Raw genomic sequence first — 27500 nt, forward strand, 5'->3', positions numbered from 1 at the left:
ACATCTGACCTCCCATTCACCTCTTAAGAATCAAAACATCCTGCTTCAACTCCTGTGAGGTGAATGGGGTCAAATACACTAATAACAGGAGACAGTTATTAAAAGTATGCAATCTCCCAGGAGAAAAGAGAATGAAAAACAAATAAAAAATACACCCCCCCCACAGAGAACAGACAAAACATTTATAGAGCAAGAACAGACACAACAGGCATCAACAGGTTAGGCTGAGACTTTCACTGAATGGTTTGCTGGTTCACTGGTTGGTTGACTGGTTTAGTGACTAGTTGACTGGTTAACAGACCAGTTGACTGTTTAACAGACCAGTTGACTGGTTAACAGACCAGTTGACTGTTTAACAGACCAGTTGACTGTTTAACAGACCAGTTGACTGGTTAGCAGACCAGTTGACTGTTTAACAGACCAGTTGACTGTTTAACAGACCAGTTGACTGGTTAACAGACCAGTTGACTGTTTAACAGACCAGTTGACTGGTTAACAGACCAGTTGACTGTTTAACAGACCAGTTGACTGGTTAACAGACCAGTTGACTGGTTAACAGACCAGTTGACTGTTTAACAGACCAGTTGACTGTTTAACAGACCAGTTGACTGGTTAACAGACCAGTTGACTGTTTAACAGACCAGTTGACTGGTTAACAGACCAGTTGACTGGTTAACAGACCAGTTGACTGTTTAACAGACCAGTTGACTGGTTAACAGACCAGTTGACTGGTTAACAGACCAGTTGACTGTTTAACAGACCAGTTGACTGTTTAACAGACCAGTTGACTGTTTAACAGACCAGTTGACTGTTTAACAGACCAGTTGACTGGTTAACAGACCAGTTGACTGTTTAACAGACCAGTTGACTGTTTAACAGACCAGTTGACTGTTTAACAGACCAGTTGACTGTTTAACAGACCAGTTGACTGTTTAACAGACCAGTTGACTGGTTAACAGACCAGTTGACTGTTTAACAGACCAGTTGACTGTTTAACAGACCAGTTGACTGGTTAACAGACCAGTTGACTGTTTAACAGACCAGTTGACTGTTTAACAGACCAGTTGACTGTTTAACAGACCAGTTGACTGGTTAACAGACCAGTTGACTGGTTAACAGACCAGTTGACTGGTCAGATGCTCTATTATTCCAGTGAAGAAGTAGTAGGTTGACTTGTCAGTTTCCAGCCAGTCAGGTAGTGATTTGAATAGATCCATGTGGAGAATTTGTATAGCTAAACGGGACTCGCTGTGGAGAAGAATGGGTAAGTTGACCAGCTAGAGTAAGCAGGACCGGACTAGCACCCCCCCCCCCCCCCCCCCCCCAGCTAACCTCCTGCATTTCAACACAATTTGCCATGAAAGAGAAACAGGCCGTTTTATACTGCAATTCTTCACATTGTGCTGTCATATGCTATCTGGGGGGCCCCCGACCCTAGCCCTGCATGCCCGTTTGGTAATCTGGCCCTGAGTGTAAACTAACCCCACTCAACTGTTGTGTAGCTGTGGAGTGGGTTAGCTTACACTAGCCTTTACCACTTGACCAGCGAGCACTGTGGGAAGTGATAGAATAGAACAGACATAGGTGGGTGGGTGGGTGATGCCCACTGTTAGCAGAGACCTGCTCACCCAGGCAGGGTACTTACCTCTCACGTAGAGATTAGCCGGAGCCGAGTAGCGGGTCCCGGCGCTGTTGACCGCCACACACTCGTACTTGCCCTGGTCGGACTCTTCACTGTTCTCTATCTGGAGAGCTCCTGAAGAGAGAGGACAGGCTGTCAAGGCTCAGAGTCCACTCAGACGGATAGAACGGGATACAACGTATACGTCTCAAATGGCACCCTACTCCCTACACAGGGCACTACTTTTGACCAGAGCCTTATGGGCCTTGGTCAAAAGTAGTGCACTATGTAGGGAACAGGGTGCCATTTGGGACACAAACACACATACTGATGATATGTGTGTTCAGACATATACATGAATTCAAACTCACCCATCCGCACACACACCTGTTTTGCCTAAACAAAAACAGAAATAACCGAGCCGACTTGTCATACATGTACAGTATACTGTATATCAAAACAACCAACGTTTTCACCACAAGCCCATCCAGCAGACAGATATTTTGTCAACATTGAGACCAAAGCACAGAGGACATGAGGCTTCCTATAAGGGACCTATATTCTGCAGGAATGATGCAGTAGTATTTTCCATGAAATACCCATATGTGGTTATGAACAGGAACTGCAGGTCATCCTGACGTTACAGTAAGTCTGGACAGAGGATAAAAGCAAAGCAAAGAATTCAAAGGTGTACAGTAGTTTAAAGGTTAGGAATTGTACACCTGGTGTCTCATAAACAGAAAACATATTTATCTTCTCACTTTCCAACACTAAAGTCAAATACAGGCCTACGCCATTCTGTGAGTGACGACAATGTCAGTACAGAGAGATGGGAATCACTAAGAGTTCTGCTGTTCTTTAACTCTCTCCTCATCACTCTGTCAAAGCTTCAGCCTTCAGCCTCACAGATGAACTAGTCACAAATCACTAATCAATTCTGCTTTGTTCACCACTGATTAGGTGTTATCACCTGAACTACTGTTGGTGACAGTGAGGACGGGAACCATTTCTCAAACGGTGAGGAAACAAATGAGTCAAAACAGACTAGAAGGTGAAAGGCTCCTTTATTTCTACTATAGTCCTCTTTGGCCCCTGTCCAGAACGGAAGACAAATGAAGCCTTGATCAGCAACACAACTTACCTGATTCCTGCTCACTCAGAGTGATCACAACGGTTGATCATTTTCTCTCACCATTTACCAAAGCATACATCCCAGTGTATTTTTATTTCCACAACAAACAGTTATTCATATACAGTAGATTGTTGATTGGTTTAGACAGACAATATGACTGTGTGTCTGGCGGTTAGGTAGAGTGATGCTGTTGACCATGATGTGACACACATCATGCAGATTGCCATCAGTGATGGGCTGACAGAACATTGATAGAAAAGAAATGGGAGAATATATTTCAGAAGTTAATCCTGAAATGCATCATATGGGATGAGTTTCGTCAGACAAGTTCGAAATAGAAATAAGAAGAGTGGTGTGGTGACATCCATGTGGATCTGGAGTTAGGTGAGATGGAGGGGCGCCCAGATATATCTTCACCCAGCAGCCGCCATGTTTTATGTCAGTCACCAAGGAGATTCTGGCTGAGATGTGTATACTGATGCTACACATGTCACGTAGACAAACTCATCTACACTCCCACTTGTACACGCGCAGGCACACACACACACACACAGGCAAACACACACACACACATGTACGCACGCACGCACACATGCACGCACGCACGCACACATGCACGCTCACACACACACACACGCACACACACACACACACACACACACACACACACACACACACACACACGCAGGCAAACACACACACGCAGGCACACACACACACACACATGCAGGCACACACACGCAGGCAAACACACACACACACACACACACACACACACACACACACACACACACACACACACACACACACACACACACACACACACACACACACACACACACACACACACACACACACACACACACACACACTGAGCCCAACACAGGTAAGCCTTTCTTCCCGCCAAGATATTTCCTTTCCCTATCACAATGCAATTGTGTTAGAATGATAATGAGAGACCTGTTCCATGTACAGTTCTCTTTCCAAGGTCTTATCATTCTCCCTTCCGGCGGCTTAACTTCTAGACACTTCTAACACCCTATTCCCTATATACATGTAGTGCACTACTTTTGACAAGGGCCCATAGGGCTCTGGCAGGTAGCCAATGCTCTTAACCGCTAGGCTACCTGTCGCCATAAAAAAAGCTAATCAAGTTGCCTGAGCAGCTTATCGAGCAGCTTATTTTATTCTACCTTGTATAAAATAAGCTAATCAAGCTGCGAGAGGTATATGATGACTTCTCAGTCAAAGAGATGGAACCCTATTTCTTATATAGTGCACTATTGTGACTTTTGAATAGGGCACTATGTAGGAATATGGTGCCATTTGAGATGCAGCCATGAAGATTCTAGGAGCCCCACAACAAAGAGGTTTGAACTCCACTCTCACTCTGCCCTTGGAGGGCTTACAGGGAAGTTGAACCTTTAATGATGCAGTCTACTACCTATTCGTTCACCCTGTCTCTGACTACAGCCTCTCAGGACAGTGCTCAGACAGGGGTCAGCATTGATCACCTCTACAACACTTCACTGACTACTAATCACATTAGGTGTCAATCCCACCATACGCATACAGTCATTTCAGCCTCATCGCGGGGAGTCTAGGAATATAAAACCTGAAAGAGTGGCCAAGAGATCACCACCTAAACATGGGATAGAGCTGCCATTCAAAATATGAATCATATGTTTTGGAAATCTACACTTTAAGCAGGTCCCTCATTTTCTTTCTACAACGTTAACAATTTTCTTAGGTGAATAATAAGACGGGCTTAATTTGAATGGGATGTCTAGTAAGGATTTAGAATATTATTTCTTTGATGTTTGTGTTTTTTAGAGGTGCTATAGACCAGACAGACTTAGAAAGGGTCATGCGCTGAATCAGAGAAGGAGTCCAGCCCGAGAGAGCGAGAAGGACAGAGAACTGGAGATGGGGACATTGTGAGGTGAATGGAGGAGGAAAAGGAGGAGGAGAACGAGGAGGAGGACAGGAAGGATGACATGAGTGGACATTTTTTCTGTACCCAGCATTCTTACCTCTGATTGGTGTACCACCTGGTGAGGTCATTTGAATGCAAATAAGATTAGAGAGAAGCATTAGTACAAAGATGAGAGACAGAGAGAGAGAGAGAGAGAGAGAGAGAGAGAGAGAGAGAGAGAGAGAGAGAGAGAGAGAGAGAGAGAGAGAGAGAGACAGAGAGAGAGACAGTGAGAGACAGAGAGAGAGAGAAAAAGATAGAAAGAAAGAGAGAAAGAAGAGAAGAAACAGCAGAGTGAAGAAGAGCCTGATTATTGCGTTCCAGTAGTTATTTCTCCCTCAACATGTTAGAAAAAATAATAATAAAATCACATTTTTAATTTCTGGATATAACACACTGTTATGTGTTCTGTTATGTGTTCTGTTATGTATTATGGTATGTATTATGTTATGTGTTCTGTTATGTATTCTGTTATGTATTATGTTATGTGTTCTGTTATGTGTTCTGTTATGTGTTCTGTTATGTGTTATGTTATGTATTATGGTATGTGTTCTGTTATGTATTATGTTATGAATTATGTTATGTGTTCTGTTATGTATTATGTTATGTATTATGTTATGTGTTCTGTTATGTATTATGTTATGTGTTCTGTTATGTATTATGTTATGTGTTCTGTTATGTGTTATGTTATGTATTATGTTATATATTATGGTATGTGTTCTGTTATGTATTATGTTATGTATTATGGTATGTGTTCTCTTATGTATTATGTTATGTATTATGTTATGTGTTCTGTTATGTATTATGTTATGTTTTATGTTACGTATTATGTTATGTGTTCTGTTATGTGTTCTGTTATGTATTATGTTATGTTTTATGTTACGTATTATGTTATGTATTATGTTATGTGTTCTGTTATGTATTATGTTATGTGTTCTGTTATGTATTATGTTATGTGTTCTGTTATGTGTTATGTTATGTATTATGTTATATATTATGGTATGTGTTCTGTTATGTATTATGTTATGTATTATGGTATGTGTTCTCTTATGTATTATGTTATGTATTATGTTATGTGTTCTGTTATGTATTATGTTATGTTTTATGTTACGTATTATGTTATGTGTTCTGTTATGTGTTCTGTTATGTATTATGTTATGTTTTATGTTACGTATTATGTTATGTATTATGTTATGTGTTCTGTTATGTATTATGTTATGTTTTATGTTACGTATTATGTTATATATTATGGTATGTGTTCTGTTATGTATTATGTTATGTATTATGTTATGTGTTCTCTTATGTATTATGTTATGTATTATGTTATGTGTTCTGTTATGTATTATGTTATGTGGTGTGAGTGTACCAGAGTGGCAACTGACTAAGTAGGTTTTCTGTAACCAACACCTATTTCATACAGAGCTATTGTTCCGAATGCCTATTATCTTAATACATGTGACTACTTTTTCTCTGAACTTGCCTGTTTATACAACACACCTGGAGGCTATGTGTTTTAGATGTAGGTGTGCTATAATCCTGACTCTTAATGTTGTGTTTGTCGGGCTATTTGTTTCCTTCCCATGGTTGTTTGTGCTATACACCTGGCTATTTGTGCTACTGAGCTGTCAGTCTGCTATGATCACAAAGCTACTTATTCTCTCCACCTGCTTGTTTGTGTTAACACCTGGTCATCACCATCAGTCCTGAATGGTCTGACCCTCAATGGGTCTGTTTCTGACTGGTACCTTAAGCATTCTGATCATCTCTAGAGACTACGTCTAGACAATCTAACTGATCTGGGATGTTCAACTTCCTGTTGTAATGAGGCTAACAGAAACACAGGTTACATACAGCATCTGATGCAATACTAAGAAACCTGTGCCCTGAATACAGTAGGCTAACTTATGATATTGCTGCTTATTAGCATACCAATTAATTCTAATATGTCTGAACTAGTTATTTCAGTTACAATACATGTTTAACTATGTGTATCGAATGGCCCATGTAAAATACATGTTTATCAGTTATTATATGTTGTGCACCACCACCTAACTAGCTGCATATCTTGCCTTACAAATAATTGGTTGCATTCAGTGATTCATATTCCTGTAGTTGTTAGTACGGGGTCATTTGGGCATATCTAGTCATATGCGACAAATGTTGGAGGGGTCGGTTTGGTTACTATACAGATACACATGATCTGGATAATGACTCAAAACCACTATCCACACATTAAACAGGAGCATACAGGTGGAGGAGAGGTTGAGAGGACGGAAAGACCCCTAAAAGCTGTGTGTCCCATGTTGATGAGGTCATCAGCAGCTTAAAGATGACTGGGTCTACGCTGAGACCTGCCAGGACAGACATACAGCCTCCATGTACTGAGCTAAGGTTGGTTTTAGTTCCGTATGGATATCACAGGCTTTGTCCATGGCCGATTTCAGAGCAGAATATTCTAGGCAAATTGTGAAAAATAATAGAGCTTTATTATGTTTTCGCAATGTCCTGGATACCGTAGACAGGTATTCATTTTCCTATATGTTGGAGAAATATATTGGGATTAATGCACAGAAATAGGTTGTTACCTTGGATTTAAGCAGTCCATGCTCTGCCTTCGCAAGGACATAATACTACTGTATATATTTAACACATTTTATCATGTCGTCATTAACCATATACATATTCATAATAATTAAATGGTGGCATATTAAACTCAGCTAATTATGTTACTGCTATAACAGGCTTCAGTGGAGAGAATCACCAATCACCTGGGTTGTGTCCCAGATGGCACTCTGTTCCCTCTAGAGTGCGCTACTTTTGACCAGAGACCATAGGGCTTCGGTCAAAAGTAGTGCACTATAATGGGAACAGGGTGCCATTTGGGACACAACCACTGGTGAGTCAGGAGGACCCAGGAGAGTTTGAGTGACTGCTCCACATACAGAGCCATGGCCTGCTACTCCAGGAGTATTTACCAGAAAAGGAAAGAGGTTCAGCCAGGTCTAGAGACACTACTTCTCCTCTCCCACCCCTCTCCTTCCTCCCTATCAGATCCTCAGGCCAGCAGAGGAGGAGGGTCTGTTTGCTTATCGTTTGGCCTGTATTGTTGTCTGGTGCCAAACTGACTAGTTGGACAAGCCTATCGATAATTACCGGGAGACAATGACATGTGTTCCCAAATAGCACTCCATTCCCAACATAGTCTTTAGAGACTACTTTTGACCAGAGTGTAGCTTTAATTTGGTGTATTGCATGTTTGATTTCATGAAAGTTAGATTTTTATAGTAATTTATTTGAATTTGGCGCTCTGCATTTTTACTGGCTTTTGGCCAAGTGGGACGTTAGCGTCCCCCATATCCCAGAGAGGTTAATAGAGGGGAGATAGAACTCTGAGCTCCATTTAGGACTCAGCCTTAGTAGAGGGGGGATAGAGCTCTGAGCTACATTTAGGACTCAGCCTTAGTAGAGGGGGGATAGAGCTCTGAGCTCCATTTGGTACTCAGCCTTAGTAGAGGGGAGATGGAGCTCTGAGCTCCATTTAGGACTCAGCCTTAGTAGAGGGGGGATAGAGCTCTGAGCTACATTTAGGACTCAGCCTTAGTAGAGGGGGGATAGAGCTCTGAGCTCCATTTGGGACTCGGCCTTAGTAGAGGGGAGATGGAGCTCTGAGCTCCATTTAGGACTCAGCCTTAGTAGAGGGGGGATATAGCTCTGAACTCCATTAAGGACACAGCCTTGGTAGAGGGGGGATAGAGCTCTGAGCTCCATTAAGGACTCAGCCTTGGTAGAGGTGGATAGAGCTCTGAGCTCCATTAAGGACTCAGCCTTATTAGATGGGGGATAGAGCTCTGAACTCCATTAAGGACTCAGCCTTGGTAGAGGGGGGATAGAGCTCTGAGCTCCATTAGGGACTCGGCCTTAGTAGTTGGGGGATAGAGCTCTGAGCTCCATTAAGGACTCAGCCTTAGTAGAGGGGGGATATAGCTCTGAACTCCATTAAGGACTCAGCCTTGGTAGAGGGGGGATAGAGCTCTGAGCGCCATTAAGGACTCAGCCTTAGTAGATTGGGGATAGAGCTCTGCGCTCCATTTGGGACTCAGCCTTAGTAGAGGGGAGATGGAGCTCTAAGCTCCATTTAGAACTCAGCCTTAGTAGAGGGGGGATAGAGCTCTGAGCTACATTTAGGACTCAGCCTTAGTAGAGGGGGGATAGAGCTCTGAGCTCCATTTGGGACTCAGCCTCAGTAGAGGGGGGATAGAGCTCTGAGCTCCATTAAGGACTCAGCCTTAGTAGTGGGGGGATAGAGCTCTGAGCTACATTAAGGACTCAGCCTTGGTAGAGGGGGATAGAGCTCTGAGCTCCATTAAGGACTCAGCCTTAGTAGTTGGGGTATAGAGTTCTGAGCTCCATTAAGGACTCAGCCTTAGTAGAGGGGAGATAGAGCTCTGAGCTCCATTAAGGACTCAGCCTTTGTAGATGGGGGATAGAGCTCTAAGCTCCAATAAGGACTCAGCCTTAGTAGTTGGGGTATAGAGTTCTGAGCTCCATTAAGGACTCAGCCTTAGTAGAGGGGAGGTAGAGCTCTGAGCTCCATTAAGGAATCAGCCTTGGTAGACGGGGGATAGAGTTATGAGCTCCATTAAGGACTCAGCCTTAGTAGATGGGGGATAGAGCTCTGAGCTCCATTAAGGAATCAGCCTTGGTAGACGGGGGATAGAGTTCTGAGCTCCATTAAGGACTCAGCCTTTGTAGATGGGGGATAGAGCTCTAAGCTCCATTAAGGACTCAGCCTTAGTAGTTGGGGTATAGAGCTCTGAGCTCCATTAAGGACACAGCCTCAGTAGAGGGGGGATTGAGCTCCATTCCATACAAAGGACACAGACTGTCTTTCATTTGCCAGCAGTGCAAAGGTCTCAAATTGAAATATGGAGCTATTAGCATTCCTTGATGGATAAAGGTCCTGTAATAGGGATACTAATTTATGAGCAAATGTAATCTCACTAGCGCATAATGAATTGTATTGGAACAAATAAATTGCTTGAATGTCAAGTTGATGGCATGGCACTAGTGCAGCTGTATTTTACTGGGTTCCTCTGACAGACAATTAACCAACGGCAGCACTTAAAAAAACGAACAGACAAAATATATATGCCCATCTGTGTTTGACTGCAGTGGGACTATGGATGTTTCCCAAATAGCACCCTATCCCTATATAGTGGAGCAAAGGGCTCTGGTCAAAATTAGTGCAGTATAAAAGGAATAGGGTGCCATCTGGGTGTCAGGCTATGTATGAGGAGAAAGGCAAGCCAGCGCTATGAACCAAATTGAACCAAATTGCAGTGCTGTCATGTTAATAATGCATGGTGGGAGGATCTGTCCTTCACCGGAGGCCCTGCAACTGAGGCCTGCCTGGGAAAATCCTCCAGCTTCCACAGGCTTCAAAGCTACATATAGACTGTGTCCCAAATTGCATCCTATTTCCTTTATAGTGTACTACTTTTGACCAGAGCCCTATAATGCACTATAAGGAATAGGGTGTCATTTGCAACACACACCAGAGATATCCTATAGCCTGTCTCTCAGCCTTTCCTTTCTCTGTGTCTCTGTTCAGAGGGGAAGCCTCTAGTTTCTACATTATATTCTATTCTGCCAGGGGTTCAAGAGTTGAAGCCTAGCTGGAACGCTTTTGGAGGTTGCACTGGGGCTAAGGGTTTAGGGAGTAGGGACCTAGACTCCAACATTTTCATAAACTGTTCTGCCTGTAGGGAGGCCTATGGCACATTGATATGCAAGTTCACAGCTTGGCAGCCACATTATTGGCTAAAGGTACTGTTGGAATAACTGTTGGCCCTGAAATGTTTTCCCTCAAAAGTGACTGTAGAAAAGGGAATAGGCCAATCACTGCAGGTATGCTGTGCACAGCTGGACAGCATTGTTGTGGCTCCTTTTACTAAATAAGGTGATAGAGGATGGACAAATGGTTTGCTCTGAGCAGTTGTCATTGGTGCTTGGAACCAGGCCACCTTTCTGAGTTGTTATGAGCCTGCTAGTTGGTTATAATGTTAAGATGAATGGCTGCCTGCACCTATTGTTGTAGGCACCATAGGCACAGAACACAGCAGTATTCCCTCTGAGGAGCCGCTGAGGTAATTACGGAGCTTAATTCAGTAAAATGTAATAGAAAACACTTATTGACATCTTTAAAGCTGGAATCCTTAGCGGGAATACAAACGTCCGTTTGTGATATTACAACAACAAATACGTTACTACAAACAACGACCACTGTTTATTCCCCTCGGATATCATTGCACGTGTGGCAGAACAGCAGAATTTGTACTGCAATTTTTTAGCACAGTATGTGTTGACCGTGCAGAGACTCTGTACCTGAGCGGAGCTGTTTGATTCGCCCGTTGCTGCTGTTGATATCTACAGGGAGGAAGTCTTTGAACCAGGAGATCTCTGGGTCAGGGTTGCCACTGGCAGCACACAGCATGGTGGCTGTCCTGGTCTTCTCCACCACCTTCAGCTGGGGACCCATGTCTATGGTGGGGAACCCATGAGGGATCTGGTCCTCTGGAAAGACAGAGAAAGAGTTGTGATGAGTATATATATGATATAAAAAGATGTACAATCTTCATTTGATCACCCTCTTGTTGCAGGAAATGCATACTTGTAGTGTATTCTTAGTTTAAAAAGGCTTCTAAAGTTCGTAATATTCACTTTAAAATTCAGATTTGATATGCCCTAACAAACAATTTATCAACCCTTACAAAAATGTCCATTCATGATAATCCATACAATAATTCACATTGCCTGTTGCTGCAGGATTACTTTCCTGCTGTGAGAAACTGGTCGAATTAAGATCCTACACCTGTATTCTACAATGCCTATGGTATGAAAAGGTTGAGAAATACTGAGCTAATGCACCAGTAATGCACCAGTAATGCACCAGTAATGCACCAGTAATGCACTAATGCACTAATGCACGCACGCACGCACGCACGCACGCACGCACGCACGCACGCACGCACGCACGCACGCACGCACGCACGCACGCACGCACGCACGCACGCACGCACGCACGCACGCACGCACGCACGCACGCACGCACGCACGCACACACGCACACACACACACACACAGCCTGTGACTCCTTCCATCACATCTTGAGATATGAGACCACACCGGCAGTCAGGGTCTGTGCTCTCCTTGTTGATTGGCCTGTGCATCCCACAACCTTGAGCTGCGATGAGGTGGTCACCTTTAAAACGCTGTGAAATCCAGCCCTAATGTAAATATCGCTAGGCCAAGGCGGGACTAATCCACCTACGGAATTTCTCGTCATGGATCTGTGGAGAGTGTGAGACGCAATTTCACTCAGGCCGAATTGCATTCAGATAGAGAGGGCCCTGCCTGCCCTGCTCCGGCTATCTGCAGGGGTAAGTGTGGTCAAAAGCCAGACTGCCAAATTACGGATGAAAATGTAATCAAATCAATGCCTGAAATCCCATTCCATGCTTCTCTTCTTTTCCATCGTGTGGAAAGGGGAAAGATACCCCATCTCCAGTTGCTCTAGAAAGCAAGGAAATACATTGGAAGGACCTTGAAATAATTGATCCCAGAAAACTAGTGAAGATAGGACCAGAATCTGTACCAGGCTTGATGTTTTTATCTAAACCTGTTTGATTTGCCTGTTGCTGCTGTTGAAATAAAAACGTTGCTTGTTCAGAAACAGTATTGTCTATTGATTCCTGTCCCTTTGCCAAGTCTGGTTCTCTGTGTCACAGGTACAGTAATGAACGGTCTTCAACGGGACAAGCTAGAGTACATTAGAGAACAACACTTGCTGGATCAGTGACACTGCAAAAGACATCTGCGACCGCGACGGACAGCAGCCAAGCCTGTATCGATGAGTAAGGTGATGTGACAACACTACCTACGTCCCAAATCGCACCCTATTCCCTATAGTGCAGTATAGGCCCTGGTCAAAAGTAGTGCACTATAAAGGGAAAATGGTACCATTAGGGACGCAGCCCACTACGTGTCGTTAGCCTTGTCTGACAGTAACCTGACAACGTGAGAGATGGAGACATTTGTGATTCTGTCAATGACAGGTACTACAGAGGAGAGAGTCACCCTTACAGAAAACCATATGAATTTCACATTTAAACATGCCAAATGTGATCTTATGTGAAGCTAATGTGATAACATGTGACAACATGTAAAGCAACATATGATAACATGAAACTAAATATGAAAATGTGATGGCATGTGAAGTGTTCCAGTGTTTTTTCTTATGGGCAACATCAGGGAGTGTAGAAGGGTCATTTATTAGGAGAAGGGTGTCTATTGGTACAGAAACACAATCATTCTCTCTGGCACCATGAGGAGACAGAGGATGTGTACTATAAAGGGAATATGGTTTCTTTAGGATGCATCCAGACTTGTTGATATTCACTGTGACCAAAAGCATCACACTCACACATACAGTGTGAGTTATCCTTGTGCAGTACTAGTGACATAACCAACATCGAGACAATCTATTCAGGAGTAGATGTTTAATACTCATGATCTATGCATGATTCTGTAAGATCTTTCACCATAATGTGAGAAAATGTCCAAAAGATGTGCTGTACCATCTGAGGACAATAAGTCCGTCACAAATGGCATCCTATTTCCTTTATAGTGCACTACTTTTTACAAGAACCCTATGGGCCCTGGTCAAAGGTAGTGCACTATAAAAGGAACCGATTGGCATTTAGGACGCACAAAATGACGCAAATGTCTGGCTCCGAGAGAGTTGGGAGAGTACAGAAGAGTAGAGTGAGACACTGGGAAATCCTTTAATTAAGAGCTTAAGAATGGCTGTGAAAGGGAGGGAGGATCCAGTGGAGACAGAGAGAAATAACCCAGAGGAATCTGAGGAGGGGTTGGCTAGTTGGGCTGTTAAGCAGGTGGGCTGGCTTTGGGAAACACTGAGCCTGTCAAAATAACCCAGGGGACTGAAGAAAGAGGTTGACTGGGCGGCTGGCTGGTTAGGATTGCGGCCTGGGCAGCTGGCTGGCTGACTGATTGGCTAGCTGGCTGATTGTCCCTGGGAAACACCTAGCCTATCAGTGCTGCTCCCTCGCTGGGCTCTGAGGCTCTGACTGGGGCAAGAACAGCCTCTTCTCTCCATCCTCACATAATAAGAGTTGGAGCTTAACCATTTGTTGTCATCTCTATTCACACTGTGGAGGAAGTGCATTGTTATCTGGCGAGGATGCCATGAGGAACCGTTCGCCCATTCGTGTCTTTGTCTGTTCAGTGTCACATTAAGAGATGACAGACTGTAATAGTACCCCAAGGGAAGGTGGGGATGTTCCCATAAAAAAAACTACAAGGGGACCATCTTATAAGTCTCTCTCCTGTCTCTCTCTCTCTCTCCTGTCTCTCTCTGTCCTGTCTCTCTCTCTCCTGTCTCTCCCTCTCCCCTCTCTCTCTCTCTCTCTCTCTCTCTCTCTCTCTCCTGTCTCTCTTGTCTCTCTCTCTCCTGTCTCTCAATTCAATTCAATTCAATTGACTTTATTGACATGGCAAGTTCATTATTACTTACATTGTCAAAGTATACATATAGAAAAATAAAACATATATATTTATATATATATAAAATATATATATTTATATATAAATAAATGGTGAGACCAACAGCAATAATAATAGTAGTAGTGGACATGGGATTACCATTAACAACAACTACAACAACAATATTAATCAGAACAACAATATATTAAAGCAATGGTAGTAGACCAGTGTCAACATGACTGAGAAGACACATGACATGGTATGAAAGACAAAACAAAACGGGACATATTATCGACATTACATTGCACTTTTCACTGGCTGTCCCTCAGGTTGTGGCAGGAGGACACATATTTGGCTGCCAAAACTGCACATTTTGGCTTTTCACCCAATAAATATTAGATTTTTTCTTCATCTTTTATAGTTTCAAATTCTTTGTATTGAATTATAATTTTGGGAAAGAAATATTCTCTTAGGTCTGAGTATTTGTCACAGTGTAATAGGAAATGCAGCTCTGTCTCTACCTCTCCCCTGGAGCAGAGTGAGCACAGCCTGTCCTCTCTGGGCAGCCAGGTTTGTCTCTGACGACCAGTCTCTATAGCCAGACTGTGCTCACTGAGTCTGTACCTAGTCAGTGTTTTCCTCAGTTTTCTATCAGTCACAGTGGTCAGATAGTCTGCCACCATGTACTGTCTGTTTAGAGCAAAATAGCATTGAAGTTGACTTTCATTTTTTGTGGTGCCTTTCCAATAGGTGATATATTTTTCTTTTTGTTTTGTGATGATTTGGTTGGGCCAGATTTTCTGAGTGCTGTCCTGAGGCTCTATGGGGTTGGTTTGGGTTTGTGAACTGAGCCTCAGAACCAGCTGGCTGAGGGGACTCTTCTCTGGTTTCATCTCTTGACATTGTAGAGCTGTGTGATGGAATGTTTTGGGGTCACTTGTTTTTAGATGGTTGAAAAATGTTATGGATCTTTTTTCTATTCGAATGAGGAGGGGGTATTGGCCCAATTCTGCTCTACATGCGTTATTTGGAGTTTTTCTTTGCACTTGTAATACAGTCTTGCAAAACTCTGCGTGCAGTATTTCAATTGGATGTTTGTCCCATTTGGTGAATTCATTATTAGAGAGTGGACCCCATACTTCACTGCCATATAGAGCAATTGGTTCTATAACCGATTGGAACATTTTGAGCCAGATTCTAATTGGAATTTCGATTTTAATGTTCATTTTAATGGCATAGAATGCTCGTCTTGCTTTGTCTCTCAGCTCATTCACAGCCGTGTGAAAGCTACCTGTGTTGCTGATATTTAGTCCTAGATATGTGTAGTTTTTAGTGTGTTCTAATAGAACTGTGTCCAAAAATAATTTATATTTGTCATCCTGATTTCCGGACCTTTTTTGGAATATCATTATATTTGGGTTTTTTTGGTTAACAGTCAGAGCCCAGGTCTGACAGAACCTGTGAAGACGATCTAGGTGCTGCTGTAACCCCTCTTTAGTGGGAGACAGCAGCACCAGGTCATCTGCGTACAGCAAGACACTTGATTTCAGTGTTGTGTAGGGTGATACCAGGTGCTTCCGATTCTTCTAATGTTTTTGCCAATTCATTAATGTAGATGTTAAATAGTGTTGGACTTATTGGGCAGCCCTGTTTCACTCCCCGTCCCTGAGAGAAGAAGTATGTTTGCTTGTTGCCAATTTTAACCACACATTTGTTTTTAGTGTACATTGATTTAATATGTTTAATATATATATTTAATATATGTTTTCCCTCCAATACCACTTTCTATTAGTTTATAAAAAAGACCTTCGTGCCAAATTGAATCAAATGCTTTCTTGAAATCTACAAAACACGAGTAGATTGTGCCTTTGTTTCGGTTTACTTGTTTGTCAATTAGAGTGTGGAGGGTGGAAATGTGGTCTGTTGTACAATAAGGACGTTGTGTTCATCAAGGAAATGGTGTAGTCTGCTATTTATAATACTGCAGAGAATTTCCCCCAAGTTTCTGTTAACGCAAATTCCTCTGTAATTATTTGGGTCAAATTTGTCTCCATTTTTATAGATTGGTGTGATCAATCCCTGGTTCCAAATATCGGGGAAAATACCTGCAGTGAGGATAATGTTGAAGAGTTTGAGTATAGCCAATTTGAATTTGTGGTCTGTATATTTGATCATTTCATTTAAAATACCATCAGCACCACAGGCTTTTTGGGTTGGAGAGTGCTTAGTTTTTCCAATAATTATTCTTCTGTAATTGGGGTATCCACAGGATTCTCATAGTCTTTGACTACTCATTCAAGGATTTGTAATTTTTCTTGTATATCTTTTTGTTCTGGGCTCTTTGTTATATTGCTGTAGAGGTTTGCAAAGTGATTTCTCCACATATTCCCATTTTATATAGCCAATTCCTCCTGATGAGGTTTGTTTAATATTTTCCAATTCTCCCAGAAGTGGTTTGATTCTATGGATTCCTCAATTCCATCCAGCTGTTTTCTAATGTGCTTTTCCTTTTTTTGTTCTTAAGGTGTGTTTGTATTGCTTCAGTGTTTCCCCATATTGAAGGCGTATATTTTTGTTGTCTGGTTCTCTGTGTTTTTGATTAGATATATTTCTCAATGACTTTCTTAGATTTTTGCAATCATTATCAAACATTTTTCATTTTCTGTTATTTCTGGTTTGCTCTTATGCTTCTTTAGATTAGCCAAGGAGGCTAATTTGTCAAATATAAAGTTTATGTTCCAAACGGCCAAATTTACACCTTCGTTGCTGTAGGAGAATGTTAAGGCTAAAAAGTTGTCCAGGAGAGATTGTATTTTTTGGCTACTAATTGCTTTTTGGTAGATGTCTGTACTGTTTGCACTCCATCTATAGGCCTGTTTAGTACCATGTAATTTATTGGGCCGTGATGCTTCATGGTTGGGTGCTGCTCTTCTCAGATACACTGTGATTTTACTGTGGTCTGAGAGAGGTGTTAGTGGGCTGACTGTGAAGGCTCTGAGAGACTCTGGGTTTAGGTCGGTGAGGAAGTAGTCTACAGTGCTGCTGCCAAGGGATGAGCTGTAGGTGTACCTACCAAAAGAGTCCCCTCTCAGCCTACCATTGACTATGTACAGACCCAGTGTTCGACAGAGCTTCACGAGCTGTACTCCATTTTTGTTTTTCACTTTGTCATAGTTGTTTCTGTCTCTCTCTCTTGTCTCTCTCTCTCTCTCTCTCTCTCGTCTCTCTCTCTCTCTCGTCTCTCTCTCTCTCTCTCTCTCTCTCTCTCTCTCGTCTCTCTCTCTCTCTCTTGTCTCTCTCTCTTGTCTCTCTCTCTTGTCTCTCTCTCTTGTCTCTCTCTCTTCTCTCTCTCTTCTGTCTCTCTCTCTTCTGTCTCTCTCTCTCGTCTCTCTCTCTGCAGTCTCTCTCTCTCTCTCTCTCTCTCTCTCTCATCTCTCTCTCCTGTCTCTCTCTCTCCTGTCTCTCTCTCTCTCATCTCTCTCTCTCCTGTCTCTCTCTCCTGTCTCTCTCTCCCCTGTCTCTCTCTCTCCTGTCTCGCTCTCCCCTGTCTCTCTCTCTCTCTCTCTCCTCTCTCTCTCCCTCTCTCTCTCTCTCTCTTCTGTCTCTCTCTCTCTCTCCTGTCTCTCTCTCTCTCCTGTCTCTCTCTCTCTCTCTCTCTCTCTTCTGTCTCTCTCTCTCTCTCTCTTGTCTATCTCTCTCTCTCTCCTGTTTCTCTCTCTCTCTCTTCTCTCTCTCTCTCTCTCTCTCTCTCTCTCTCTCTCTCTCTCTCTCTCTCTCTCTCTCTCTCTCTCTCTCTCTCTCTCTCTCTCTCCTGTCTCTTCTGTTTCTCTCTCTTCTGCCTCTCTCTCTCTCTCTCTCTCTCTCTCTCTCTCTCTCTCTCTCTCTCTCTCTCTCTCTCTCCTGTCTCTCTCTCTCTTGTCTCTCTCCTGTTTCTCTCTCTCTTCTGTCTCTCTCTCTCATGTCTCTCTCTTGTCTCTCTCTCTCTCCTGTCTCTCTCTCTCTCTTCTGTCTCTCTCTCTCTCTCTCTCTTGTCTATCTCTCTCTCTCCTGTTTCTCTCTCTCTCTCTCTCTTCTCTCTCTCTCTCTCTCTCTCTCTCTCTGTCTCTTCTGTTTCTCTCTCTTCTGCCTCTCTCTCTCTCTCTCTCTCTCTCCTGCCTCTCTCTCTCTCTCTCTCTCTCTCTCTCTCTCTCTCTCTCTCTCCTGTCTCTCTCTCTCTTGTCTCTCTCCTGTTTCTCTCTCTCTTCTGTCTCTCTCTCTCATGTCTCTCTCTCTCTTCTGTCTCTCTCTATCTCTCTCTTTCTCTCTCTCTCCTCTCTCTCTCTCTCCCTCTGCTGTCTCTCTCTCTCGTGTCTCTCTCTCTCCTGTCTCTCTCTCTCCTGTCTCTCTCTCTCTCTTTCTCTTGTCTCTCTCTCTTGTCTCTCTCTCTCTCTTCTGTCTCTCTCTCTCCTGTCTCTCTCTCTCTCTCTCTCTCTCCTGTCTCTCTTGTCTCTCTCTCCTGTCTCTCTCTCCTGTCTCTCTCTCTCATGCTGACTCTCTCCTGTCTTGGCAAGTGTCACTCTCCCAAGAGCAGCCCAGTGAATTCGTTCTCTTTTAGAGCCCTTAGTTTGTCGATTCTGAATGGTCTGTGAAAAACTATGCTATATTTCTAAAAAAGAAAGGGAGTGAAGAAAACACTTGAGTTATCCAGTAATTATATAACCTCCATCAGGTCTCAGATGACAGTCACGGCTAACAACTACCAGGATTGCATTAGTAGCATTCTCTACCACAAAAAATGAATGGCAGACTTGTTGTTGCTCATGGAAGTGTTGTATTTTCCTGTCAGCTTGACACTGGATATGAATGCCTGAGATTTGTTACTATCATACATGGTATGTTCACTAATAGCTACCCAGTAATGTATTTCTAAGGAGGAAAATCACCATAGCCTAGTTAAAGCAGACTGAAAGCTGTGCTTACAAGTGAAACAATAGTGAGTACAGTATTAACCAGGCTAGGATTACCTATTCTTTGGAAAAGGTACCCCACCTAATCTACCCACTATCTTGGAAGGAATTCTTCAAATTGAGGATGTAGTTTCCCACCCAGCTAATCTCTCTATAGAAAGAGAGCTGCCATTGTGAAGCAGCTGATAGTCTGTCAGTCAGAAGCTATTTACACACAAGAGTGATGGTGTACATACATGTCCTGTCTGTCTGCCCCTGTCACTCAACCTGCTTTGTCCCAAATGGCACCCTATTCCCTATTTAGTGGACTATTTTTGACCTAGGCCCATAGGGGTCTGGTTAAAAGTAGTACACTATATAGGGAATAGGGGGCCATTTGGGACGGAGTCAAACTGCTGTCAACTTGCCCTCCCTCATCTCTTTATCAATAGGGGAGGGTAACCAAAACTTCTTAGCATGCCATTGTAAATGACTTAACTGTCAATTCCCATTCCTGTTGTCTTGCCATCTCTGTCTCTGCTCCCACTCCATACCTGGGAGAGAGAGAAGGATTTCACATGCCTCAGCATGTAATCCCATAGGTTTCTTTACTGTCATCGTCTTAAGGGAATACTGACTGTCTGCTTCGCAGGAAAACAAATATGCCAAATGGTAAACAATATATAATGGAACGGCTTAACTGTAGTATTTGAACAGTATAACAGTATAATGTAGAACCATGATGGACAGTAACTTAGAACTCTCCTGTCTGTGACTACACATAACTTAGCTACAATGATGGCTTTGTCATGCAGATACTACTTTGTCATCCCAAACGAGATACGTCAGCGACACTCCCCAAACTGCCAGCAAATGCCACCCTTGTCACTGCACCCTGACCCACAGCCATGTTGAGTCAGGTGAGGGCTGGTTGGTTAAAAACTATATGAGAGAGAGAGGCAGCGTCTGAAATGGCACCCTATTCCCTAAATTGAGTACTACGTTTTCTGACCAAACCCACTGCACCAGCCAAAGTCTGACCTAAGTGTAACGGCTGGTGGTTGAGCCGTGATGCCCAGGGCATGTTGCGAGAGAGAGGAGCAGAGCCTCTCCACACTGAGACTATTGTTCTCTACAGTAATGCTATGACAAGGTGTTTGGCACCAGCTACAGCCACACATTCCTCATTTAATGCACCAGCCTGCTTAGTACAGAGCACACAGAAACACGATCAGCCCAGATGAAGACAGGTAGGAAGGAGGAGGGGGAGAGGGCACAGGTAGGGAGGAGGAGGGGGAGAGGGCACAGGTAGGGAGGAGGAGGGGGAGAGGGCACAGGTAGGGAGGAGGAGGGGGGAGAGGGCACAGGTAGGGAGAAGGAGGGGGGAGAGGACACAGGTAGGGAGGAGGAGGGGGAGAGGGCACAGGTAGGGAGGAGGAGGGGGGAGAGGGCACAGGTAGGGAGGAGGAGGGGGGAGAGGGCACAGGTAGGGAGGAGGAGGGGGGAGAGGGCACAGGTAGGGAGGAGGAGGCGGAGAGGGCACATATAGGGAGGGGGGGGGCACAGGTACAGGGAGGAGGAGGGGGGAGAGGGCACAGGTAGGGAGGAGGAGGGGGAGAGGACACAGGTACAGGGAGGAGGAGGGGGGGGGGGGGGAGGGGACAGGTAGGGAGGAGGTGGGGGAGAGGGCACAGGTAGGGAGGAGGGGGGGAGAGGACACAGGTACAGGGAGGAGGGGGGAGAGGGGACAGGTAGGGAGGAGGAGGGGGAGAGGGCACAGGTAGGGAGGAGGGGAGGGGGGGGGAGGGCACAGGTACAGGGAGGAGGAGGGGGAGAGGGCACAGGTACAGGGAGGAGGGGGGGGGGGGCGGGCACGGGTACAGGGAGGAGGGGGGGGCACAGGTACAGGGAGGAGGAGGGGGGAGAGGGCACAGGTACAGGGAGTGGGTATTTCTACAGGTACAGGGAGTGGGTATTTCTACAGGTACAGGGAGTGGGTATTTCTACAGGTACAGGGAGTGGGTATTTCTACAGGTACAGGGAGTGGGTATTTCTACAGGTACAGGGAGTGGGTATTTCTACAGGTACAGGGAGTGGGTATTTCTACAGGTACAGGGAGTGGGTATTTCTACAGGTACAGGGAGTGGGTATTTCTACAGGTAAGCTACAAGTATGAGGCCCAGTATTCTACACATTCTGGGACAATACAGATATTGACAGATTGAAGAGACCTCTGTCTGCATTCACATAGCTAGGCATTGAGGGACATAGTAAGTACGTAGGTCTTTGTACAGGTGTATAAGGAAGATGTATGAGGCCCAGATCATGTACAGGATGCTCAGAGCTCTTTGATAGGCTCTGGGGGCAGACATGGTGATACCAGTGTGTATCCCAGTGTGTATCCCTGTCCTCCCTGATGGCTACTGCTCCTTAATGACCTATTCTGATACCCTCTCGGCCTCACTTTGACAGTCAGACACAGGAACATTCAGGTCTACAAGTCAACACAGTCAGCAACGTCTCCCCTCAATTGATGGAGTGCCCTGAAAGAAAAAGTGCACTGGTGATGGGTGGCCAGAGAGAATGAAAGAGACGGGAGAGGGTGGGCTGGTTGTGAGTCATACTGTAATGTCTGAAAGACACATGTCAGGTTTAAGTTAAGATGAGTTTGGTTTGTGCGTGTCTGGCATAGAAAAGCACCTGCCACCACATGGACCCATCTTTAAGCAGCAGCTCTCGTGGTGCTGTTTACATGTTGGGAAATGAGCCAGGAGCCAGCCAGCCATGCTCCGTCCAGACAGACAGAGAGATAATTCCCCTGATAATGAGCTCTGAGTTGGTGTGCTGCCAAATAAATATAGAATTACAGAATCACAGAACATTGACTTGAATGAGAATGTACATTCTAGTAATTATATTTCTATGTCTGCTGCTCTCTGGGTTACTGCAGGCAGATGGGACCTCTCTACTGAGTGCCTATAAGGGCTGACAGGTCGCTCAGACGATCCCAGATGGGTATAATTTGCCACTCAGGACAGGTTGCTCAGACGATCCCAGATGGGTATAATTTGCCACTCAGGACAGGTTGCTCAGACGATCCCAGATGGGTATAATTTGCCACTCAGGACAGGTTGCTCAGACGATCCCAGATGGGTATAATTTGCCACTCAGGACAAGTTGCTCAGACGATCCCAGATGGGTATAATTTGCCACTCAGGACAGGTCGCTCAGACGATCCCAGATACCAGATGGTATCGGTTACCACTTAGGATTTTCCCAGAGAATCTGTGGCTGGGGGGGGAATATTGGGGACATAAGAAGACGGTGGTGTGTATGACTGGAAAGTTTTACTGCTGAACAAGATTATCCTCTTACCATTCTGCAGTAGGTACAGTGCATTCGGAAAGTATTCAGACCTGTTACGTTCCCCAGTTTCTGTGTTGTAGTTTGTATTTGAGTGTGTGTGTTTCAGGAGATGGCTTCCTGAATTCTCCCCAAGCAGCTGATTGGTCAGCCCCATTGATGATTGGAGCTGACCCCGCCCCCTCGTCAAGTTACAGCTGTATCCGATTAGACTCCTTCTGAAGCTATATAAAAGCCAGTGTTCTGTACAGAAGAGAGATGAGTGCTGAGAGAGGAGTGCTGAGAGAGGAGGCCTGAGAGAGGAGGCTGATGGCTGAGGGTGATATACTGTGTTGGTTGTTCTCAGAGGGAGATGATTGCTGAGAGAGGAGGCTGATGGCTGTGGGTTAATATACTGTGTTGGTTGTTCTCAGAGAGAGATGATTGCTGAGAGAGGAGGCTGATGGCTGAGGGTGATATACTGTGTTGGTTGTTCTCAGAGGGAGATGATTAGTGTGTCCTGTATTGGTTGAGTGAGAGAGCTGATTAGTTATGTCTGTTGTGTGTCAATAGGACGCAGTGTTTTGATTATTGAAATTGTTTGGATAATTCTGTTTCATTTGTTCCCAGGGGGGAAGGGGAAGGCACCTAGGGAGTGCTTAGGCAAGAGGCCTGTGGGCATACATATACCCGTAGTATATTCACTGTCTAGGCACACTAGGAAAGACCTGGGCGGACCACCCCCTGTATTTTGGTTAGCGCACCAGGTGGTGCTAAGTTAGGTAAGTAGTGGGTAGGCAGGTAAGGTAGGAGAGGGGGCTTTGATATTTACATTCTTTGCTTTGGTTCCGTCCAGCCCCTTTTGCCAAAATTTACCGTGTGACGGAATAAATTCCTTGTAAACGGTACAAAAAATCTAATCACATTTTATTTGTCACATACACATGGTTAGCAGATGTTAATGCGAGTGTAGCGAAATGCTTGTGCTTCTATTCTCTGCCTTTTGTCATCCTTACTCGCACCTACAGTCCATACCTCTTTCACTTCACGGAGAGTTGAGTTGTAGCAGGGTGTTGCGTTCCCTCTTCATAGAGGCGTGCGTAACAAGACCCCTTCCCCTTTTCCACATTTTGTTATGTTACAGCCTTATTCTAATATGTATTAAATTAAAATTGTATTAAAATAAAAAAACAGGAATACCTTATTTACATAAGTATTCAGACGCTTTGCTATGAGACTAGAAATTGAGCTCAGGTGCATCCTGTTTCCATTGATCATCCTTGAGCTATTTCTACAACTTGATTGGAGTCCACCTGTGGTAAATTCAATTGATTGGACATGATTTGGAAAGGCACACACCCACAGTTGACAGTGCATGTCAGAGCAAAAACCAAGCCTTGGAGTACCTGTTTTTATAGCGGGAAAACAACATTATCAAAAGGGACCGCAAATGTGATTATGCATGTAATGCTTTATTATAAAGGTGGAAAATTATCTTCCCCAAACGTGCGGCTTATATATGCCAGTTAGGCTCTAAACACCTTGTAAAGCGGATTAATGTGCTTCATTTTAAGAAGTTATTTGGCCACTTTAGTTGTGATACAAACCTTATCAAAACATACAGGCCTATGGGCTAGGCTACATGAGGTATGCAACAATGATTAAAAAAAGTTGCAGAAGGCAGTTTCTTATGCTGGTCATAATTCACGAGTGATAGGGTAATATTGTCACCCATCATTTAATTTTGTCTTTACATACACTAAATAATATATGTGTGAAATTTGTTTTGATTTAGAATAGACCATTATCATACACCTGTCTTGAAACAGGGACAGCAGGAAAAAAGTAATCCTCAAGTAAATGTTTTTTTTTTTTTTTTACACATTTGCAAAGATTTCTACAAATCTATTTTTGCTTTGTCATTATGGGGTATTGTGTGTAGATTGATGAGGGGAAAAAACGATTTAACCCATTTTAGAATGAGGCTGTAACGTAACTAAAAGTCAAGGGGTCTGAATACTTTCCGAATGCACTGTATATACCTGCACCATTCCTGCATGAATGCAAATCACAGAAGCAAAAAATATATATATGATTTACTTCAATAGTACATCGGTTGCACACATAACTGAGATATAAACAACAGCAATTGGGGATATGTTGACCACAATTCTGTTTGACTACATTTCCCATGGCAGTATTTTGGGGGCATATCCCTTATACCCACTTATCTAACAGTGAACCACCTACTTGAAGAGCATAAAGCCCCTCTGTTAGCTTTAAAAACTTATTGTCAATAGGGGGCGCTGTTTTCACTTTGGAAAAAATCGTGCCCAATTTAAACGGCCTCGTACTCTATTCTAGATCATACAATATGCATATTATTATTAGTATTGGATAGAAAACACTCAAGTTTCTAAAACTGTTTGAATTATATCTGTGAGTAAAACAGAACTCATTTTGCAGCAAACTTCCAAACAGGAAGTGAAAAATCTGAAAACGAGGCTCTGTTTCAGGGCCTGCCTATTCAATTGCCTTATATTTATCGATATGCATGCACTTCATACGCCTTCCACTAGATGTCAACAGGCAGTGGAAGGTGGAATGGGGTGTCTAGCTTGATCTGAGGTCGAACAAGAGCTTTTGGAGTGACAGGTCAGCCATTTTGTCAGTTTTCCAAGGCGCGCGAAGGAGATCCACATTGTCTTCTGAAAAGCGGTCGGTATACACAGCGAATATCTCCGGCTCTGATTTTATTTGATACATTTGATAATAACATCATAAAGTAGTTTTTTTCAACCGAGTTTTATCAGTTTATTCAACGTTTATTGGGACATTTGGAGTTTTCCGTTCTTTGCGCCAAGAGAGGATGGGAATGTTAGTAACCTTGGCTAGCATTGTGGTGCGAATTCGACAGAAGAATTGGACATTCTAAAACCAAACAACGATTTATTCTGGACCAAGGACTCCTTGTACAACATTCTGATGGAAGCTCAGCAAAAGTAAGAAAAAATGTATGATGTTATTTCGTATTTCTGTGTAAAATATTGACTCCTATTCTCCGCCGTGTTGGTGAGTGCTGTCTCACAATAACGCAAGCTGTATGTTATGGTAAAGTTATTTAAAAAAATCTAACACAGCGGTTGCATTAAGAACCAGTGTATCTTTCATTTGCCATACCACAAGTATTTTTATGTAAAGTTTATGATGAGTTCTTTGGTCAGATTAGGTGAGTGTCCAAAATATCTCTGGACATTCTGGGAAAATGTTGCTACATATTCACAATGTATAACCACGATTGCAGTGCTAAATATGCACATTTTCGAACAAAACATAAGTGTATTGTATAACATGATGTTATAAGACTGTCATCTGATGAAGTTGTCCAAAGGTTAGTGATTAATTTTATATTTTTTGCTGGTTTTTGTGAAAGCTACCTTTGCGGTGAATAAATGCGTTTGTGTGTTTGGCTATTGTGGTAAGCTAATATAATTCTACATTGTGTTTTCGCTGTAAAACACTTAAAAAATCGGAAATATTGGCTGGATTCACAAGATGTTTATCTTTCATTTGCTGTATTGGACTTGTGATTTCATGAAAATTATATTATATGATATCCCTGTCCCGTTAGGCTAGGCTATGCTAGTCAGCTTTTTTGATGAGGAGGATCCCGGATCCGGGATGGATATTAAGTAAAGGTTAAAGCAGTGCCACCCTGGCCAGCTCTGGCCCCAGGCTAGCAGTGGTTTAATTAATGACAAATCTGGTGTTCTGTGGCTCGGGAGCAGACGACGAGAGAGTGGTGGGCAGGGAGGTAGGGAGAGATTTAAAACAAAGAGAACACACCTTTACTTTCCCCCTCGTGATATTTCCAGCAGCCCCCTCTTTCTTCCTCATTCCTCCCGCCATCCTCCTCCCTCCCTCCCTCCTCCCACCCCTCAACTCCACTTTAATCAAGGAGATGCCAGAGAACTCCAGGGGGAATTACATGCTCTTCATAAGATCTCCCTCTCTGGCAAATTAAAAGAGCGCCAACGAGTCATTATGTCAGGGGCAGAGAGAAGGGGACAAGATGGTGATGGTGGGAGGAGTGGTGTACGTGTATGTGCTTGTGTGTGTTGAGTTACTCATTGAAGACAGTCAATAGGTGACGGGTGTACAGCCACAGAACTCAGATGAGAAAGGAAGTTCAACAAAGAGAGATATTGTGGAGGGGCAGGGAGAACATTCACACAGCCATTCACCAATAAAAAGCAACAAGCGCCTCCCACATAGGCTGTGTACCTTTCTCTAATGGGAAAAGATTGATTCCAGTAGTAAAAGGAAAAGGTTTGTGAGAGATCCGGCCACCCACTGCAACATGTCTTGGAGATGCACTGAGAGAGAGAGAGCCATGGCTGTTACAATGTGCTCTCTGACTGAGTCCCAAATTACATCCTGTTCCCTTTATAGTGCAATCATTTTGACCAGGGCTTATTACCTATTTCATGCACTATATAGGGAATAGGTTGCCATTTGGGATGCAAGCAAGTATTTGGGATTCAAGCAAGTATTTGGGATTCAGGCAGGAGCTCTGTAATCTAACACTCCATGGGATCAGTCCAACTCTGACAGACACTGACACACCGTCCCTCAACCTGTCCCTCAACCTGTCCCTCAAATCGCTACACCGTCAGGGCGTAATTGGGACTTGAGTGGGGGCGTGACACGGTGACTGATAACACCATGGTAACACCATGACTGTTGACACAGCAATCGGAACCATGGCGACACTGACTGTGTCCCAAATGGCACCCTTTTACATATTTAGTGCACTACTTTAGAACAGGGCCCATATGACTCTGGTCAAAAGTAATGCACTATATAGGGAATATGGTGCCATTTGGGACGAATGCCCTGTATTTTTCCCCCAGGAACTGTGAAGAATAGGGCCTCACGCAG

The 27500-nt window shown here is 43.7% G+C and overlaps 1 protein-coding gene across 3 annotated transcripts in view; it reads right to left on the reverse strand.

Annotated features, from left to right (window-relative positions):
- LOC120055014 (receptor-type tyrosine-protein phosphatase F-like) overlaps positions 1-27500 on the reverse strand; it is a 334640-nt gene that overhangs the window by 153299 nt on the left and 153841 nt on the right. For all 3 annotated transcript variants that reach the window (XM_039002850.1, XM_039002851.1, XM_039002849.1), the window contains exons 5-6: positions 11113-11301; positions 1646-1756 (exon numbers count right to left, since the gene is read on the reverse strand). In XM_039002850.1, coding sequence (XP_038858778.1) covers positions 1646-1756; positions 11113-11301 — 300 coding nt within the window. The remainder of the gene's footprint in view (positions 1-1645; positions 1757-11112; positions 11302-27500) is intronic.

The sequence above is a fragment of the Salvelinus namaycush genome, chromosome 10 (genome assembly GCF_016432855.1).
Source record: "Salvelinus namaycush isolate Seneca chromosome 10, SaNama_1.0, whole genome shotgun sequence".
NCBI classification, from domain to species: domain Eukaryota; kingdom Metazoa; phylum Chordata; class Actinopteri; order Salmoniformes; family Salmonidae; genus Salvelinus; species Salvelinus namaycush.